This window comes from Dermochelys coriacea, chromosome 4, assembly GCF_009764565.3.
Source record: "Dermochelys coriacea isolate rDerCor1 chromosome 4, rDerCor1.pri.v4, whole genome shotgun sequence".
NCBI classification, from domain to species: domain Eukaryota; kingdom Metazoa; phylum Chordata; order Testudines; family Dermochelyidae; genus Dermochelys; species Dermochelys coriacea.
In genome coordinates, this window is record NC_050071.1 from 10063824 (window position 1) to 10084785 (window position 20962).

General features: G+C 42.2%; 1 protein-coding gene across 6 annotated transcripts in view; it reads right to left on the bottom strand.

Annotated features, from left to right (window-relative positions):
* Positions 1 to 20957, bottom strand: part of INTS10 (integrator complex subunit 10) — a 47602-nt gene extending 26645 nt beyond the window's left edge. The window contains exons 1-8 of one of the 6 annotated variants that reach the window (XM_038398866.2): positions 20406 to 20957; positions 13534 to 13601; positions 13086 to 13189; positions 9504 to 9643; positions 8757 to 8838; positions 7615 to 7755; positions 5494 to 5665; positions 4229 to 4398 (exon numbers count right to left, since the gene is read on the bottom strand). In XM_038398866.2, coding sequence (XP_038254794.1) covers positions 4229 to 4398; positions 5494 to 5665; positions 7615 to 7755; positions 8757 to 8838; positions 9504 to 9643; positions 13086 to 13189; positions 13534 to 13601; positions 20406 to 20585 — 1057 coding nt within the window. In that variant the 5' untranslated portion in view covers positions 20586 to 20957. The remainder of the gene's footprint in view (positions 1 to 4228; positions 4399 to 5493; positions 5666 to 7614; positions 7756 to 8756; positions 8839 to 9503; positions 9644 to 13085; positions 13190 to 13533; positions 13602 to 20405) is intronic. The other 5 variants (XM_038398865.2, XM_038398861.2, XM_038398863.2 and 2 more) reach the window with 5 other exon arrangements.
* Between the last annotated feature and the right edge of the window lie 5 nt (positions 20958 to 20962).

Consider the following 20962-nt stretch of genomic DNA (forward strand, 5'->3'; position numbering starts at 1 on the left):
GAATTCTAACACCACTGGTATTGTCAGTACAGAATTATCCCCACTTTGCAGACTAGGAAACTGTGGCCTAGTGAGGGTAAGTGACTTGGCCAATGTCATAGGAAATGCTATACTAACTAGATCAGACGAATGATTCACCTAGCCCAGTATCCTGACACAATTAGTGAATGGTGCCAGGTTCTTCAGAGAAAGGTGTAAATCCCCTTTGATGTAAGTTTCTTCAATAACCTGCCTACATAGGATCTTTCTTCCTAATCCCAACCTGCTAGATTACATCCCATGAATACAAAACATGAAAGTTTATATTCCTTATGCATTTTTATTCTAGCTAAGTGTTGCTGCAGAGGTTATTTGTGTTGTAAATGTCTAATTCTCTCTTGAACCCTACTAAATTCTGCTCCAAGGAGGCTCCTTGGGGACTCATTCTGTGCTTCTCACCCGCTTGGAAGACCCAGGGCAGTACCATCTCTTCCACACAAGAAACAGCAGGGCTTGGTCTGCTTCTCTCCCCACCTAGAAAAGGTTGTTCCTGAGGATCCTGCTTTATGTCACTGCTCAATCTCTTACCCCTGACATCAAGGAGCTCCTGAGAGGACCCATACCTAGGTTTCTATGAGGTTGTCCATCACTGTGGTATCTGACCACCTTCCATGAAAATCAAACAAACAACCCCCCCACAAAAAAAGGTCTCTTTTGCAACACAGCTGGCAAGAACAATCTTAAGGTATTAGAGTGGGCTTTCCTACTAGTACAAATATGTCAGAATATATCCATGTCCACACCCTACATACAAGTGTAATAATCTTTGTACAAAGTACACTTTGTGAGGTATCATTTGAAAAAAACTTGTAATTCACTGGTCATTGTCCTGATAAAATATGTGTGACAACATTGTATGCAAAGTTATAAGATTCCACTGTAGGGTGTTAGTAACACGTTCCAAATTGAGGTTGGCAAACCATTCTCTCTCAAACACAGGGATGTATGCTGTGCTTAATTTGCATTTAAGCAGTAAACAGAGTCATCAAGCAAGAAGAGAAATAAAGGAAGCTCAAACAGGTGAGAAAAAAGAAGCCGGGAACATCCTTCCCCATAAACTTTGTGTCTGCTGATTCCCAGCTCAAAATGTTTTTCAACGGCAGAAATGAAACTATAAAGAAGGAGGGGCAAAATCCCCAAGACACCTCCTCTCTCCCCCTGCCCATTGTATCAAAAATTACTTAGTCAAGTTAGACGTCTTCAAATCACCAGGGCCTGATGAAATGCATCCTAGAATACTCAAGGGACTAACTGAGGAGATATCTGAGCCATTAGCAATTATCTTTGAAAAGTCGTGGAAGACAGCAGACATTCCAGAAGACTGGAAAAGGACAAATATAGTGCCCATCTATAAAAAGGGAAATATGGACAACCTGGGGAATTACAGACAAATCAGCTTAACTTCTATACCCGGAAAGATAATGGAGAAGATAAGTAAGGAATCAATTTGCAAACACCTAGAAGATAATTAGGTGATAAACAACAGTCAGCACGGATTTGTCAAGAACAAATTGCGTCAAACCAATCTGATAGCTTTCTTTGACAGGGTAACAAGCCTCGTGGATGGGGGGGAAGGAGTAGATGTGATATCTTGACTTTAGTAAGGCTTCTGATACCATCTCGCATGACCTTCCTCATAAACAAACTAGGGAACTACAACCTAGATGGAAAAAGAAAAGGAGTACTTGTGGCACCTTAGAGACTAACAAATTTATTAGAGCATAAGCTTTCGTGAGCTACAGCTCACTTCATCGGATGCTGTAGCTCACGAAAGCTTATGCTCTAATAAATTTGTTAGTCTCTAAGGTGCCACAAGTACTCCTTTTCTTTTTGCGAATACAGACTAACACGGCTGCTACTATGAAACCTAGATGGAGCTACTCTAAGGAGGGGGGTTGCATAAACTGGTTGGAAAATCGTTCCCAGAGCATGGTTATCAATGGTTCAGTCATGCTGGAAGGGCATTATGAGTGGGGTCCTGCAGGGATGGGTTCTGGGTCTGGTTCTGTTCAATATTTTCATCAGTGATTTAGATAATGGCATAGAGACTACACTTATAAAGTTTGTGTACAATACCAAGCTGGGAGGGGTTGCAAGTGCTTTGGAGGATAGGATTAAAATTCAAAATGATCTGAACAAACTGGAGAAACTGTCTGAAGTAAATAGGATTAAATTCAATAAGGACAAATGCAAAGTACTCCACTAAGAAAGGAACAATCAGCTGCACACATACAAAATGGGAAATGACTGCCTAGGTAGGAGAACTGTGGAAAGGGATCTGGGGTCATACTGGATCACAAGCTAAATATGAGTCAACAGTGTAACACTGTTGCAAAAAAACAAACATCATTCTGGGATGTATTAACAGGAGTATTGTAAGCAAGACACGAGAAGTAATTCTTCCGCTCTACTCCACACTGATTAGGCCTCAACTGGAGTATTGTGTCCAGATCTGGGTGCCACATTTCAGGAAAGATGTGGACAAATTGGAGAAAGTCCAGAGAACAGCACCAAAAATGATTAAAGGTCTAGCAAACATGACCTATGAGGGAAGATTGAAAAAAATTGGGTTTGTTTAGTCTGGAGAAGAGAAGACTGACAGGGGACATGATAACAGTTTTCAAGTACATAAAAGGTTGTTACAAGGAGGAGTGAGAAATACTCTTCTTAATCTCTGAGGATAGGTCAAGAAGCAATGGGCTTAAATTGCAGCAAGGGTGGTTTAAGTTGGACATTGGGAAAAACTTCCTGTCAGAGTAGTTAAGCACTGGAATAAATTGCCTAGGGAGGTGATGGAATCTCCATCATTGGGGATTTTTAAAAGCAGGTTGGACAAACCCCTATCAGGGATGGTCTTGAGTAGTGGTTCCCAAACTTGTTCTGCCGCTTGTGCAAGGAAAGCCCCTGGCGAGCCGGGCTGGTTTGTTTACCTAGCTGCGATCAGCCAAACCTGCGGACGCGGCAGGTAAACAAACTGGCCCAGCCTGCCAGGGGCTTTCCCTTTAAAAGCGGCGGAACAAGTCTGGGAACCACTGCTCTAGAGAATACTTAGTCCTGCCTTGAGTGCAGGGGACTGGACTAGATGACCTCTTGAGGTCCCTTCCAGTTCTATGATTCATGGCACCTGAAGTAACAAAGGACAGATTCGTTGGATTCTGGGAGAATGGATCCTGGCTTGATTTATGTAGTATAGCTTACTTTATGTAAAACTGTTAAGAAATTCTAGATTGTGCTGTATTGTATATGTAATTACTTAAATAATTTAATATCAAGCAAGAGTCCAGAATGAAAGTCATAAGTACAATTAGAGACAATTTAAATTGGACTTTCAGCATTAACTATACATTTCCTGACTTATGAGTGCCCCATTTTTCATTAAGAGACATTAATATTTGCAAGGAATCTCTTTGGGATTAAAGAAAACAGGAGGGAATAAACATTGCTAATGGGACTTGTAAAATCCGTCATATGAAGCAAATAGCTTGATAACTCCCAAACACAGCCTTTCAAAAACCACTCAAACCAGAGCTTAAACCATCTCCTTCAGCTTTGGGGCCACGTCTAAGAATTTAGATCAATCCAAGCACAAGCAATTCAGAGCATCCTGATTTTTCTGAGATACCCTAGCTTTAGATTTGAGTGAGAGGGAAAACATAGCAAGATTCACATTTTAAACACTCAACTTTTGAATTACTTTAAAAAATTAACTTTTTTCTTCAAGGCCATCTGATTCCTTAAACCAGAATGAGCTATATAAAACAAGCCACATTTGAAGTTTTTAGCTTCAGCTTTTATTGAATTATGCATAAGCAAATTTTCTCAATAGACCATCTGGAGGGAAATATTATTCATGTGTTCATAACTCAAAACAGCTCAACTGATTTTGTGCAAGTTTTCTAACTCATCTCTGGACCAAAAGCAAACTGGAAATTTTCAGCTCCAAGAAAGTAAGTTTGATAATATTATGAGCAATAGTAAAAAGAGAAAAGAGAGACTGAATGCAAGCTGGAACTCAGCCTTAAATACAGCACTAGAAGATATGCCAGATACAACCCACAGGTAGAGATTTAGGCTAAGACATTTACCTTTAGAGGAAATAATTTCTAAAGCTTAAAACAGCGGTTCCAGAAAGGTTTTTATATTGTTTGTATCTGAAAGATCTTTACTCATTAGTGTTTTAAAAACTAACCTTGGAAGAGAGATGGCTGGATGCTGCTGACATACTGGAATGCATTCTTAAAGAAGACCAACATTGTGGAATACACTACTTGATTCTTATACTTAGCATGGGCTTCATTATCAAAATTACTGATGTATCTGCAGAGGTCTTTCATTCTGTGTAAAATATCCCCAAAACTTCTAAAGGGTAAGAGACAATCAAAGAATACAATACATTACAAAGACTTCTAAACTCAAGAAAAGCAAATGAAAATACACATTTCAAATTTAGTAGTAGTTTGAGAAGCGGGAAGGAGAGGAAAAGGATGTCAGCATCTAGCACTTGCTGGCCTAGGAGGAAATACAATGTATTCAGCAGACCATCAGACAAAATTACTGAGTAGCAGTCAAAGATCCAGATAATTCTGGGGCTTGCATTTCCTTGGAAAATCTGAAAAGTCTTCCCTCTCACCAGTTAAAAGGGATACTGACATACTTAGCCCTGGTCTACATGGGAGGGGGAGGGTGGGGGGAGAGAAAGAAATCGATCTAAGTTACGCAACTTCAGCTACGTGAATAACGTAGCTGAAGTAGACGTACTTGGATCTACTCATCGTGGTGAGTCAAATGCTGCCGCTCCCCCATCGACTCCACCTGTGCCTCTCGCGGAGCTGGAGTACAGGAGTCGACAGGAGAGCTCTCAGGGGTCGATTTATCGTGTCTAGACTAGAGATGATAAATCGATCCCCGCTGGCTCGATCGCTGCCCGCCAATCCAGCGGGTAGTGTAGACATACCCTTAGAGAGACAAGTGAAGAAAACATAAGCTTTGGCTACACCAGTAAATCATGCAATGTGGACAACAAGCAATAGGTGAAGGTGAACTGATGCAGAACACAGTTTAATGCAAGTGTAAGCAAGGGCAAACGCACTGTTTAAATATGATGCTGAATGCAGTTTGTTCTAGTCTACGCTTGCAATTCAGTGTTCCTGCCTTGGGAATGTTAATGAAGAAGTTCAGCTGCATTCATTGCTGATGTCCATCATCACCAACCTAGTAGTTTTGTTAGCGTAGACCAAGCTACTGAGTCGATCCTAATGTGGCCAATGTTTACAGAGGCTCAACAGGCCCTACGTACATGCTCTGGGTCGTATGCTTCTGAGAAAAAAAACACTGGGCTGAAATTATACAATATAAAACTTAAAATTCAATTTGTTCTATAGTCCAGCTTACTGAAGAATTGAAGAGCCAAACTCTCCTAGCGAACCACCATAAGAAAAAGTACACATTTCTCACCTTCTTCCTTTATCCATCTGCCATTCACATCTCATTCCCACGATAGACAGTATCTTAAACAGCCTCTCCCAAGGATCTGTAATCTGGGATGATTTCTCAGTCAGACCCTCTATTACATACTTCTGAGAGCTACGTTTGCTGGGGGACATGAGATCAGAGGTATCTTGTGAACCTAGAAAAAAAAAAAAAAAGGAAAAAAATGATTTCTCCTTGTGCAGAAATCAAATTAGCTAAAAGTCATTGTATTAATTTTTAGAAAGAAAAAATAATCAAGTAGCAGAACAGTATATTTGAATTTTCAGGATAACCATGAAATCCTATCGGAGCAAGGAAAAGGATAAAACCTGATGAGACATTGGAACTACATGGCACTTTACACACTACAAGAAACTAAATCAAATGACATCCAAGCCTCTATTTCATAAGTAACCCACAAGTTCACAGAAAATCTAAACGAGTTGAGATAAATTAACAAGAGTAAGTAAAATCAGGATCAAGACCTAGGTGTGTCTCAAAACATCTAGTCTGAAAGGACATCTCAATGGTCTTAGATCTCTGTATCTTTGTTAATTTGTGTTAAACATTCTTCAAATGCAGTTGTATGATAATCTCTTTTACATTTGGCCTTGTATTCTAAGAAGCAGAAGAGTTTTTACTGGTCTGAGTGCTATTAAAATTATTTTTCAACAAGGTCCATCATTGTTCTGCCTTCATACCATCCTGTGCTACTATCAGACCAGATCGCACAATTACAGCAGTGGCAGGTCTGGTTAAGGCCTTGGACTGGGAACCTCCCAGGAAACCCCAGATGCTACAGAACATGCTGGTTTTGGAATTTAGCAGATAACATTTTATTCTCCTAGCAACATGCAAAAACTTCAGCATGGTATATGGGGAACTGAACTGCTGAACATGCCAGCTTTAAGGCTTAAAACTTAAAACAGAGGCACTAACAGTCTAGACCTTTCGGCCCCACGAGTGTAGCCACAAGAGTTCTGGTCTGGGGGAACTAGACACAAAGGAGAATATCAGCTTCCTTTTTTAAAAAAAGAGGTTTAGTTATTTTTCTTGCAAACATTAACAGTTCTACACCAGTCACTATGGTCCATTGGAACATGCAGCTGGGTGCTAGTACTACATTGGAGGCTGGGGAAGAAGACTTAAGAGACCCACACACACAGTTATGGAAAATGAGGCCGTTATGGACTATGTTTTCCTTAGAACAGCAGTTCTCAAACTTCATTGCACTGAGACCCTTTCTAACAAGAACAATTACTACATGACCCCAAGGCGGGGAACTGAAGCCTGAGCCCACCTGAGCCCCATCACCCCAGGTGGTGGGCCAAAGCAGAAGCCCAAGGAATTCAGTTCCGGGCAAAGGATCTGTAACCTGTAGCTTCAGCACCGGGCAGTGGGGCTCAGACTTTGGCCCTGGATCCCAGCAAGTCTAACGCCAGCCCTGGCGACTTCATTAAAATGGAGTTGTGACCCACTTTGGGGTCCCGACTCACAGTTTGAGAACAGCTGCCTTAGAATAATCTTGCTAACCTCCCATATTTGTTAGTCTCATCCTGTGCATAATGCTTGGATAATGAAGGACAGGAATTTATTATGTTGTGCAGGGAAATCGAAGAAAGTAAAAATTGTTTCACAGCCTCACTCCAAATTTGTCAAAGCCATCCCTGGGCTACTTGTCCTCAGTAGAGATCCAATGGCAAAGAGTTAAGGAATTAACCTGGTGTGATATACACAGCGAAATTCCAACACAAGTAACGATATTCTACTAGCCTAAATTCACATCATAGTTTCAAACGGATTTAAACTCTTTCCTACCCTGAACTGCTTTGTGGCACTCACAAGGGCCATTAGATATCTGCTGCATTCTTTTACTGAAGTGGCTGCATTTCATAGTGGATGTAGTGATCCCTATCTTTTACCCTCTTTACAGGCATGTTGTGAGGATTATTTATAGTGTTCTGAAATCAAACAAAAGATCCTGTGAAACTGTACAATATTTTTATTACCCCAACTTGGTGGCAGATATTACAAAAAATGAATACCTTATTCAGTTACACTAATCTAGAAGAGGATTTTCACATAATTTGGTAACGGTGTTTTTACCTTGATACTGGTTTTCCATTTGTGTAGATCTAGTTACATAATTAATATAAAACTCTGCTGCCTTGTTCAAGTACTTGTACAGCAAGCTGGCAGGTAGTCGAACATCAGGGTTGTTAATGATTAGAGGAAGAACATCACAAACTAAGAGGTGAAAAAAAGCAGATTGTGTTTGGTTTTTCTGTTACTTGTTCTGGCTACATAAGAGTTCAAAATCAACAATGCAAGTTTCCAGAACCTTCTGTCTAGCCAAATATTATCTCCTGGCATACACACAGAGAAATTTGATAAAAACATAACACACAGTTGCTGAAAAGCTGCAATGTAACACTGCTTTATTTCTTAGAATTCAGAATAACAACACACAAGAACCCCAAAAGGGAGACATACAAAGCAGGCTGCTCCCTAAAACAGAGAGGCACAACTCAACCTACCTTACTGTGGGTTGCCTCTTTGAAGGCTAACTATGAAACACCCAGATCACACACTTTCTTATAGAGTTGCCTAGCCTGCAAGCCTTAAAGTGAAAGACTGTAATTTTAATACAGTTTTCAGTACACCACAGCAAACACCACAAGAGTTAGCTACTAAATGCCCTGGAGGTCCCGTCCAGTTTTTGATCGGTTTTAAAATTAGTTCAGACTACAATGATTTTCAAACCAGTTTGAACCATAGAGCAGACCTGGTTTAAGGTGGCCCGATCTGTTTTTTTTTCCCCCTCGAATCTGTTCCAAGGCCAGACTGTCTTGAAATCACATAAGCAAAAAACTGATCAGGCTGCTTTAAACTGGGTTTCCACTATGGCTCTAAATGGTTTTTAAATTGGTTAGAAAATTTCCCATGCATAAATAGGTCTTACATGTTCGCTTCCACAAGAGTATACAGGAACCTAGAATTCAACATATCATTTCAGCAAACAGATTATATATTAACAGTAGCCAAATGTTTGTGACAAGGAAGGTGGAAGATCAAATCCAAGAGTCCTCTGCACATCTGCAGTAAGGGCTGCCAACTCATTTCACACAGGCCATTAAACTAAAAAGATTTGTTCAATACTAACCTAGGCTGACAAGTTTTTAAACAGATGGTACCAAGCTTTGTCGTCATTTAGTTCTATAATAAAACAGACACACTTATTTTCTTACCAAATAATTTCCGAAAGCAATTGACCGGGGATTCTTGGTCCTCAATATTTTCAGCCTCTAATAACGTTTCTCCTAGGCCCACCTGTTTAAGAAGTGGTTAAAATGAATATCTACTCAGTACTTTCAGAAGTTTTTGGAAATATGAGATTCAAAGCAATTGAGAAAACACACTCCTATCAGTAGCATTCCATCATGTACTGAGATTAGTACACTACGCAATTTTCATTTACACTTTACAGTTAAACAGTAATGTTTTAGTATTTGTGGAGTCAATCTTGGGGGACAAATCCTAAAGCAAAAATATACTGCAGTATAAATTTCAGTAAGTTCACTGTCTCTCACTCGTCTCCGAAATAAGAAGTAACTGACAAAGCAGTGAAGCAGTATCATTTTCTAGTAAACTACATTTCATTTTAACGTGAGATTACAATCTCTCTTGCTCTCCTTTTTTTTTTTTTTTTTTTTTTTTTTAAAAAACAACAAAACACACTGTTCTGGCTTACTTTTAATCATGGACTCACCTCTGAACTTTAAAAAGAAAGAGATTGCTTTGTTTTCTTGGATTAATTTTACACTTATACCTTTCATTGGGGGTCTGAAGGTATGACAGCAACAACTGCCTGAAATATCAACCGCAAGTCTGGAGTTAAATAAAACCCTCACTCATCTGACAAAGCACATAATGTGGACAGAAAGGCACGGGCTAATAAGGTTAACAACAGCGAAAAAGAGCTAGTTTTCTCTTACCCCATGCTGCACCACAGTCTCTGGGAAGCGTCTTAGAAGCAGCAGTAGCATTTCTGCCCTTTCTAGTGTATTAAAACACTGCTCTGTGGCTTTTAGTAACATTTCACACTGAACTCGACCAGGAAGGGTCTCAAATAAACCTGAAAAAAAATCAGTTATTTGAAATAATAAACAATCTGCCTGAATTGAGGAGACAGAAAAAAAATCAAGAATAATCAATGTTTGTCTTGTTGTTCAGAGTGACAAAAATCATGCTACAGTGCTTTTGGAACTATGACAACGTTTTAGATAGAGAACAAGCACCCGTATCTACGCGAAGAGCAATGTACATACTTTTCTAAATATATTTCAGGGTAAAGTGCATGGTTAATAAAAGTTAATTTTAAACAATTTAGAAAATTTAAAAACTACAGTAAAGGAATGCCTGGGAACACTGAAATCAAAACCATTTAATATTGGTTAAGACAGGTGGTAGCCTTATGAAGAATTCCCATTGAGATTTTTAATAATGAATGTTGTATTTAGATTAATAAATTTGTTTATAAGAAACAATGGCCTATCATATGAGTCAACAATATGATGCTGTCACAAAAAAAGCAAATACAATTTTGGGTTGCATTAATAGAGGTACAGCATGCAAGTCACAGGAAGCGATAGTACCGCTCTACTCGACGCTGGTTAGGCCTCAGCTGGAGTAGTGTGTCCAACTGTCATCACCAATGTATAAAAAGGCTATAGAGAAACTGGAAAGGATCCAGAGGTGAGTGACAAAGATGATCAAATGGATGGAATGCAGCCATATGAGCAAAGGCTGACGGAACTGGGTATGTTAAGTTTGGAAAAGAAGAGACTAAGGGGGGGAGGGGTGGGGACATGATCATCTTCAAACACTTGAAAGGCTGCCATAAAAAAAGATGGAGAAAAATTGTTCTCTCTTGCCACAGAAGGCAGGACAAGAGGCAATGGGTCCATACTACAGCATAGCAGTTGTAGATTATATCTCAGAAAATACTTCCTAACTGTAACAACAGTAGGACAATGGAACAAACCAGGGTGGATAAAAATCAATGAAATAAAAATCAGATTTTTTAGTAAAATGGTTTTTGAGGAAAAAACCTATTAAGGTACATTATAGCTCAATGATATCTCATCATGGAATAGGGATTATAAATCCTAATTCTATAGTATGAGACAATATATTCATGTAATATTTAAGTTTTATAAATGACTTCCAATAGTTCATGGATTAGGGTCCCAGTATTATGGGGTTCCAGGGGCTTCTGTATAGATTATTTAGGTTAATCTTTCTATCTACCCAATGGGGCTCAGTCTAGAAGATACCATCAGAGATGCTTAGTTTTGCAGTTCTCAAACTGTGGATTTGTGTCTCCAGAGATAACATGCTTGTTAACAGCAAAAATACTTTTAAATAAATATTATAGAGAGGTGAGAAACAACAGACCTCAACCCTACTTTCCCGCTGCAAATTTTTTTTTTTTTTTTAAAAAAAAAACAGAGTCAATCCCTTACCTCTTTCTAAAAGTGCAAAGTTTCAAAAAGTTCAATGAATAGAAGATTGTTGGGGGCAGAATAGATCTGGACAAGGAGAAGAAGTCTGGAGATAAATATGAGATAAAAGGGACAGGCAGTTGAAACAAAAGTGAAACTGTTCGAGCAGCATATTCCGAAAGTCTTGAGGTCTTTCTGGGTGTAGCCTTCATTGATTTGAGATCTACCATACCATTCTCTCACTAGAAGGGAAAACCTATAACGGCAGCAGGCCGTAAAAGAGACCCAGTTTGGAAATAAGAACCATTCAAGAAATATATGTTTGCTGATGATGTTTCAAAGGAAGTCACACCAGTGAACTGGTGGAAGTCACTTAAGCATTTGGATTCAGAGACTATTAAAGTGATTATCTCACTTTTAACAGCAGTAGCTTCTTCTGCTGGTATAGAAAGAATATTTTCTTCCTTTGGACTAATTCAATCCAAACTGAGAAATCGTTTGGGACCTGAAAAAGCAGGAAAGCTTGTTTTTCTTTTCCAGATTATGAACAAACAAGAAAATGAAGGTGAGGACGACTGAGTTAGCTGCAGAAAGCCAATACTTTAAGTTTCTCATGTTGACCTAGCTGACACAGTCGATTTAATTTTTTTTGTGTTTTTTTTTTAACTATTTCATTTAACTATTTTAGTTAAAAACAAATTTTAACAAAAACAAACCTGATTTTAAAAAACTTGAATGTTTAACTAAACACAAAAATTCATATGCTTGTTTTGTTAAAATATTTATACATTTGCTGTTGAAGGAAAAAAATCCAGAATACATAACATTGTTGTTTTAATTAAATAAAACAATCGATGTGTCTGTCTGGTGATGTTCTCCTCCTAATACAGCCTGGCAAGAAAATCCTCCAAATATTAATGATTAACCTGTTGAACTGGAGATAGTTCACCTCCCAATGACTTCATAATATCTGCTTCAATTACCTTTGGTAAATGAAATAACCAAACAATCATTCATTTTCAGATATAGCTGTAAAACTAATCTGAAAAGTTTTCAAAACAAATCACTTAAATGTATAGCGTGTACCTTCTAAAAATGAAACCTACATCTATCTCGGAGTTGTGAAGAATATGTATTAAGGTTTTAACAACCAACAAGAATGCACTTTTATGTAGAAATCCATGATTAAATCAAGTCTTCCTGACTAGTGATTTAAATCAAATCCACCCTGGAACAAACTACATAGGGGAGTCGTGGAATCTCCTTCACTGCAGGTTTTCATGCCATCTGTCTTGCATGACTTAGACACAACAAATCCTGCATCTTGGCAGCGGGTTAGACTAGATGACCCTTGCAGTCCCTTCTAACCCTATGGTTCTATGATTCTATATCCTTTATTAAACCCTTAAAAGGTCAATTTCCAAGAAGGTCTCATCCGTATCAACACACTACAGCCATTCTATTTATTTGTCACTTGAGTCATTAGAAGAAGTGACAAGAATCATTGGCACCTCCGACCCTGTGTAAATGAGAAAAGGAGTTAAGAAATGAAGTGAAGAGAAATGAAGTGTCTGGCTAGAAATAAGAGTGCGACATACTCCTTCTCTTGTATTTTCACAGGAGGTATTTATGAATGTTTGGCTCTATAATCCCTACACAAACTGTTCTCCATGACCTGCCCCAACAGCCTTCACTAACTGTTCTGGTGCATGTTTTTAGCCAGCAAAATACATTTTGTTTGTCAGATTCAAGTCCCAATTTCACAAGCCACCTGTGGTTCACCAAATCCTCTGCTAGTCAACAACAGGTTGTTCCCTGGCAAGGGATACTGACATAGAAGTGGAGCCAGTAGTTACACTTCTCACAGTGCTTCAGCTCCCTGCCCTCCTTCTTCCCCTCTGTCTCCTAAACCTAACAGTGGGCGAGTCTCTGTGGCAGAGAGTCACTGTATACAATAGACCACAGACAGTTCACCAGACTAGGACTTGCGGCTTCCAAATCAGCTGTGTAGCCTGGGGATTTATTCTTAGACTCCCACTAGACTCCACCTCTGTCAGATGACAGAGTCCTTACCTCTTAAGAACTGAGTCTGCTTATCCTGCGAGTCATTCCTTAATGCTGATGTAATAACATTAATCTCCCTCCACACCACTGGTTGGTCTGGAAAATTCACAAACCTGGAAAAAAAGGTCAGGCAAAAAATTAGAATAATCCCAAATTTAGTTTAAAACAGAAAGCTTGCTTTGAAAGCACTTGTAAGGAGAAATGCAAAGAAATATTTTGCTTTCATGGATGATTTTGTTTTTAAAAGTTTAGTAATATCCGTCTAGTTTGCCTACAGAAACAACATAACATCAGCATAAGATCTCTGAAGATCCTTGCACTCCCATCTTATGATAAAAAATACTGTGGTATACAGCATGGAAAGAGATGACTGGAGTGTATTTAGAGTTCTATGTTCAGCTAAGTTTACAATACACTTTCAAAAGAGAATTAAGCAAAAAGCATTTATGTTACTTACATGTCATATAACAGTCTGCCAGCTGATGCTGTCCGCTCAGCATTCCTCTCAATAGTGTACATTTCATACTGAAATACATGAGAACGGAAGATTAGCCACACTGTATATACTCATGTACCCACTTACTTCTTCCATACTGAAACCCGTCATAATGAGCCCATATTGGAATAGTAAATACTGAAAGTACCACACTGAGTATTCAATTCAGAAACTAAAAAGTGATGGTAAATATTCGTAACCATACAAAAATATTACTTTAACTGCTATATGTTTTAATATTGTTAAGATAAATAAGTTGATTGAATCTTCTCTAAAATAAAAATAAGCAATGGTAATACAATGAACTCCATCAATTACACAAGCAAGTTTATTCCCAGGGACACTACTCAAATTTGGTTAAAGTTTTGACACCTAAGGCCAATGTAAATAATGGAAAATTCCAATGAAAAAGGTTATTTTTATACGAATAAAAATCCTGCTGCAAAGCCTGAAACCCAAACACTGCAGCACTGTGCTAGTGCAGGAGACAAAAACATTTGTCTAAACCAACTATAAACAAAGTAAAGAAACTGACTGGTCTATTTTCATTGTCTTTGCTGGGTGAAATGCCAAAAGCAATTAAACTTTTACAAAGTTTTCATTTTTAATTGTAGGAAGGTTTAAAAAGCAAACCAAAACCATGATCTTTAACATGACAATGCCTGTGCAACTTTCAGCATAACACCCATCTTCACCCAATGGATTCTGACACCCCTACCCTCTTTGGAGTTTTCCAACAGTTCTCTCTAGTCTTCTGCTGAAGGAATCTGATCAGTTTCTTGCATATCCAAGTACCCACTCTCTCCTCCTTCAAATCCCTCTTTGAATCCCACTTCTATGAAAATTTTCTAGGCTGAACTCTTCCCTGAGTCCATGCATTCTTGGTTCTTCAGGCTTGTCCTGTATATCATATTTGTCTGAGTTAAACTGTGAATTCACGGGGAAGGCAGGTTCTAGTCTAAATTTTCTGTAAACCACCATATACATTTATGAAGCTATGCAACTTTTGTACAAAATAAAGGTAAAAGATTATTCAAGACTGAAAAGTGAAAGGGGCAGATGTTCCAATGGTGTAAATCAACATAGCTCCTTTGACTTTAATGGAGCTATCCAATTTACACCAATTGAGAAGTGGGCACAAACTCTAAAGGCAAGAAATACCAAAGTTAAAGTTAACTCTGTACCTTTGAATGTATGCATTACAATACAGCATTTTTACTATATGATCACATGCTGTTTTATCCACAGGACCAATGCCTCATTCAGTGTGCAGACTAGACTATGTACAGTGAACAAGACGCAGTGCAATATTTGTAAATAAGTTATTAGAATAGAAATGAAGATGAGAGGTGCACACAGTCAACATTTGAAACTTTACTTTGACAATGCACATTAATTTACTTTAGTTTTTTGAATAAATGTGTTATCCTCTCAAATGAGTGCAATCTGCCTCTGCACTGTACCCCATCTACTCTGTGCAATGAGTGGCACCATCTACCCCATGTATTGAGTGACAATTCAACTCTCACAGCTGGGTACATTCAGTGTAAATTTATGGTGTATGTTAAGAGATTTATTCCAGATTTACACTGTTGTAATTAAACAGAATCTGAACTATAAGGAAGCAGAGATGACACTTTGTTCACCATGCACACCAACTCATTCGCTGCATTCTCTCCATCTAAGTATTAATGATGCAAGAGCATCAGAGAAAAATGAATTTGCAATAATATAATTAAAGATTGCAGAGAATCCAAAACACAGGTCTATGAACCATTTGCTGGGGCCCTGCAGAGGACTGTTCCTTCCTCCTTGCTAGATTTCATAAAAATGCAATAGTTATTTTTTTTAATATTATTTTTCCTTGGAAACAGTTGCTGTAATTGTCACAGGAATGTTATTTGTTCATGAATGAGAGAGCTTGTGGGGCCACACAACTGGGAATAGAAGGAAAGGTGATAAATGACAATCTCTTTTGTGTGTCACAATATGAAAGTTTGAAAAGCACTATCATAACACATGGACACAATAGCAGTTTCTTCAAGTGACATTAACTTTGTCATTTCCTAACTTATCGATGCTTCACTTTACAGCCTTTGCCCCCTGCAAACACGTATGAGCATACTTAGCTTTTAGCACTAGTAGTGCTATTGAAGTCAAGCACGTGCTTAAGTGTTTGCAGGACCAGGGCTGTATATGTTTGCAACGGAGGTTTTCTATGGCATTCCCTAGTTTGTTTTGTTAAATAAAAAAAACAAAAACAGAACCCTGATTATTTGCCTTGACAATGCAGCTAGGCAACACAAGAATGGCAGAAGTGAAAAAAGTGCACATCCAACTTAAAACATCATAATGAATGAGGCCACATCTACACTTAACTATGTAAATTTAAATGTTATGTCCCTCAAGTTTGAAAAATCCACCCCCCTGAGCAACCCTACCAACACTACAAAAAGAAGGATTCTGGGTGGACGACTCCTGAAGGTCGAAACAACAGAACGGACTTCTACATAGAGTACTTCCGCTGACGTACACGGGCTGAAATTGTGGAAAAGCAGCCATCACTTGCCCCATAACCTCAGCCGTGCAGAACACGTCATCCACAGCCTCAGAAACAACTCTACATCATAATCAAAAAGGCTAACAAAGGAGGTGCTGTTGTCATCATGAATATGTCGGAATATGAACAAGAGGCTACTAGGCAGCTCTCCAACACCACTTTCTACAAGTCATTACTCTCTGATCCCACTGAGGGTTACCAAAAGAAACTACACCATTTGCTCAAGAAACTCCCTGAAAAAGCACAAGAAAAAATCCGCACAGACACACTCCTGGAACCCCGACCTGGGGTATTCTATCTGCTACCCAAGATCCATAACCCTGGAAATCCTGGACGCCCCATCATCTCAGGCATTGGCACCCTGACAGCAGGATTATCTGGCTATGTAGACTCCCTCCTCAGGCCCTCTGCTACCAGCACTCCCAGCTATCTTCAAGACACCACTGACTTCCTGAGGAAATTACAATCCATTGGTGATCTTCCTAAAAACACCATCCTAGCCACTATGGATGTAGAAGCCTCTACACCAACATTCCACACAAAGATGGACTACAAGCAGTCAGGAACAGTATCCCCGATAATGTCACGGCTAACCTGGTGGCTGAACTTTGTGACTTTGTCCTCACCCATAACTATTTCACATTTGGGGACAATGTATACCTTCAAATCAGCAGCACTGCAATAGGTACCCGCATGGTCCCACAGTATGCCAACATTTTTATGGCTGACTTAGAACAACGCTTCCTCAGCTCTCATCTCCTAATGCCCCTACTCTACTTGTGCTACATTGATGACATCTTCATCATCTGGACCCATGGAAAAGAAGCCCTTGAGGAATTCCACCATGATTTCAACAATTTCCATCCCACCGTCAACCTCAGCCTGGACCAGTCCACACATGAGATCCACTTCCTGTTCGCTACGGTGCTAATAAGCGATTGTCACATAAACACCACCTTATATCGCAAACCTACTGACTGCTATTCCTACCTACATGCCTCTAGCTTTCATCCAGATCATACTACACGATCCATTGTCTACAGCCAAGCTCTACAATACAACCGCATTTGCTCCAACCCCTCAGACAGAGACAAACACCTACAAGATCTCTATCATGCATTCTTACAACTACAATACCCACCTGCTGAAGTGAAGAAACAGATTGACAGAGCCAGAAGAGTACCCAGAAGTCACCTACTACAGGACAGGCCCAACAAAGAAAATAACAGAACGCCACTAGCCATCACCTTCAACCCCCAACTAAAACCTCTCCAACGCATCATCAAGGATCTACAACCTATCCTGAAGGACGACCCATCACTCTCACAGATCTTGGGAGACAGGCCAGTCCTTGCTTACAGACAGCCCCCCAACCTGAAGCAAATACTCACTAGCAACCACACACCACACAACAGAACCACTAACCCAGGAACCTGTCCTTGCAACAAAGCCCGTTGCCAACCGTGTCCACATATCTATTCAGGGGACACCATCATAGAGCCTAATCACATCAGCCACACTATCAGAGGCTCGTTCACCTGCGCATCTACCAATGTGATATATGCCATCATGTGCCAGCAATGCCCCTCTGCCATGTACATTGGTCAAACTGGACAGTCTCTACATAAAAGAATAAATGGACACACATCAGATGTCAAGAATTATAACATTCAAAAACACTTCAATCTCTCCAGTCACTGGATTACAGACCTGAGAGCGGCTATCCTTCAACAAAAAAACTTCAAAAACAGACTCCAACGAGTGACTACTGAATTGGAATTAATTTGCAAACTGGATACAATTAACTTAGGCTTGAATAGAGACTGGGATGGGTCATTACACAAAAAATAAAACTATTTCCCCATGTTATTTCTCCCCCCCACACCCCCACCGTTCCTCAGACAGGTTTCAGACTAGCAGCCGTGTTAATCTGTATTCGCAAAAAGAAAAGGAGTACTTGTGGCACTTTAGAGACTAACAAATTTATTTGAGAATAAGCTTTCGTGAGCTACAGCTTGCAGAGCTACAGAAATGCATCCAACGAAGTGAGCTGTAGCTCACGAAAGCTTATGCTCAAATAAATTTGTTTGTCTCTAAGATGCCACAAGTACTCTTGTTCCTCAGACATTCTTGTTAACTGCTGGAAATGGCCCATCTTGATTATCACCATAAAAGGTTTTCCTCCTTCTCCCCCCCCTTCCTGCTGGTAATAGCTCATCTTAAGTGATCACTCTCCTTACAGTGTGTATGATAAAACCCACTGTTTTATGTTCTCTGTGTGTGTATATAAAAATCTCCCCACTGTATTTTCCACTGAATGCATCCGATGAAGTGAGCTGTAGCTCATGAAAGCTTATGCTCAAATAAATTTGTTAGTCTCTAAGGTGCCACAAGTACTCCTTTTTTTTTTTTGCGAATACAGACTAACACGGCTGCTACTCTGAACCCAATTTTTTGACAATCGTCCTGCAAGTCAAGTAGAGTCTTATAATAATTATATTTTGTTACAATCTGAAAGTGTTAATCTTTTGTATGCCAAAATTCTTACATTGGAATTCTGTAAAGTACGATTTTATACAGCTGTGCCTGGGAACAGGAAGAAGCACTGCCAGCACACAGCAGAGGCTATGACTCTCGCATCATTAACTACTTATTGTTCCTATAGTCCATTTGTGTTTTTACTTTAATTTCCCCAGGTTGGAATTTTGTTGTGCAGAAAGGTGAAGTGAAAAGAAAGCGTTTGAGCTGACTGGGACTGAAAAAACTTTTGCCTCCATTGCTTTCCCCGTACTCTGTGTGCTCTGGACTACCATTTCTCTAGTATAGGTTTTTATTTTTCAGGATAGCTCTAGCTCCTGCGAAGGTTATGTCTATAAGACAATACCAATGAAAGCTCAAATGAATCAAATGAAGATCCAAAGACAATACATGTAAATTAAAACACATTAAACCCCGTGTGGAAGGGGTCTCAGAAGGAAAGGGGTTCCCATGAATGGCGACTTTACTGCCTGCGAGAGCAATCCCCAGGGCATTTAACATGCTGAATTCACACCTTTAGCCAATTCACCTGAGCACCCCTGCATTGGGTGGCCCACACGTCACTCCACGAGGAGTGCATCAGCTCAGCGCAAGGCCTCCGCACACAGTGCAAGGCCCATAGGTACATCCCTGCAGCATAGGACCTCAGCCACACTTCAAGTGGTTTACAGGCTGGGATGCAGCCAGGTCCCTAAGGTCCCTGCCATGGCTGTGCGATGGTATGACCACCCACATGTGGGGGGCCTGGGCCATGTGCTGCCACCATCCTCCTCCCCAGGGTTCAGAGATGGCCTGTGTCAATGCTACCCTTCAGCTCAGGGCAGAGGGAGGCTCCTGCTGCCAGGGCTGGCTCCATGTGGCAAGACCAGCCAAGTGCCCAAGATGCTGACTTGAGGAATATGAGGACCAACCACATCCACGCTCTCCTGAGGCTGCTGCAAGGCACTGTGGGAAGGGGTGCGAGGTATGGGCCGCACACAGGGCTGGGAGCTGCCGCAAGGCACTGTGGGAAGGGGGGTGACCCGCGGGGAACGGGGGCGAGGCGCACGCGGGGGGGGCGCCCGCAAGGCACTGTGGGAAGGGGGGCGAGGCGCACGCGGGGGGGGGCGGCCGCAAGGCACTGTGGGAAGGGGGGCGAGGCGCACGCGGGGGGGGGGCGGCCGCAAGGCACTGTGGGAAGGGGGGGCGAGGCGCACGCGGGGGGGGCGGCCGCAAGGCACTGTGGGAAGGGGGGCGAGGCGCACGCGGGGGGGGGCGGCCGCAAGGCACTGTGGGAAGGGGGGCGAGGCGCACGCGGGGGGGGGGCGGCCGCAAGGCACTGTGGGAAGGGGGGCGAGGCGCACGCGGGGGGGGGGCGGCCGCAAGGCACTGTGGGAAGGGGGGCGAGGCGCCCCCGGGGGGGGGCGGCCGCAAGGCACTGTGGGAAGGGGGGCGAGGCGCACGCGGGGGGGGGCGGCCGCAAGGCACTGTGGGAAGGGGGGCGAGGCGCACGCGGGGGGGGGCGGCCGCAAGGCACTGTGGGAAGGGGGGCGAGGCGCACGCGGGGGGGGGGCGGCCGCAAGGCACTGTGGGAAGGGGGGCGAGGCGCACGCGGGGGGGGGCGGCCGCAAGGCACTGTGGGAAGGGGGGCGAGGCGCACGCGGGGGGGGGGCGGCCGCAAGGCACTGTGGGAAGGGGGGCGAGGCGCGGGCCGCGCACACAGCGGGGAGCGGCAGGGGTGGGCTGCCGCCCTGACCTGGATGTTGAAGTCGGCCGGGTAGAGGCTCCGCGCCGTGATGAGCCAGGCCTTGGCCGCCCACAGGTCCCCCTGCACCAGGTCCCGGGCCCGCTTCACCAGGAACTCGCAATCCCCTTGCGCCGACATCCTCCGCAGCCAGCGGCTTCTTCCCCTTCCCAGGGCGCCTGCGCGGCGCATTAGTGCTGCTGCGTCACAGCCCACGTGCTGCCCCGAAAGCGAAAGGCAGCGGCCCAATGAGGGCACAACGGCCGTGCCGCTGCGCGCGCGGCTCTAGAGGAAGCCGCATCCGCCATGTTAGCTGCGGGCAGCAAGTGCACTTCCGGTGTCAGCGGGACGCCGGCTCTTGGCGTGCGGGGCCGAAGTCGGGGCCCCCGCAGCGCTGGGGGCGGAGCCAGCTGCCCCTCCCCGCCTCGGCACCTCGGGGCCCGCCTGCGCAGAGGGTGACCCGGTCCCGCCCGCGCGGGACACACAGATACCCCGCCCCACGTGTCGGGCAGCCCGGCGTGCTGGGCCCAGCCGGATACAGGGTGCCCTCCGAGAGTAGCGCCCCTTTG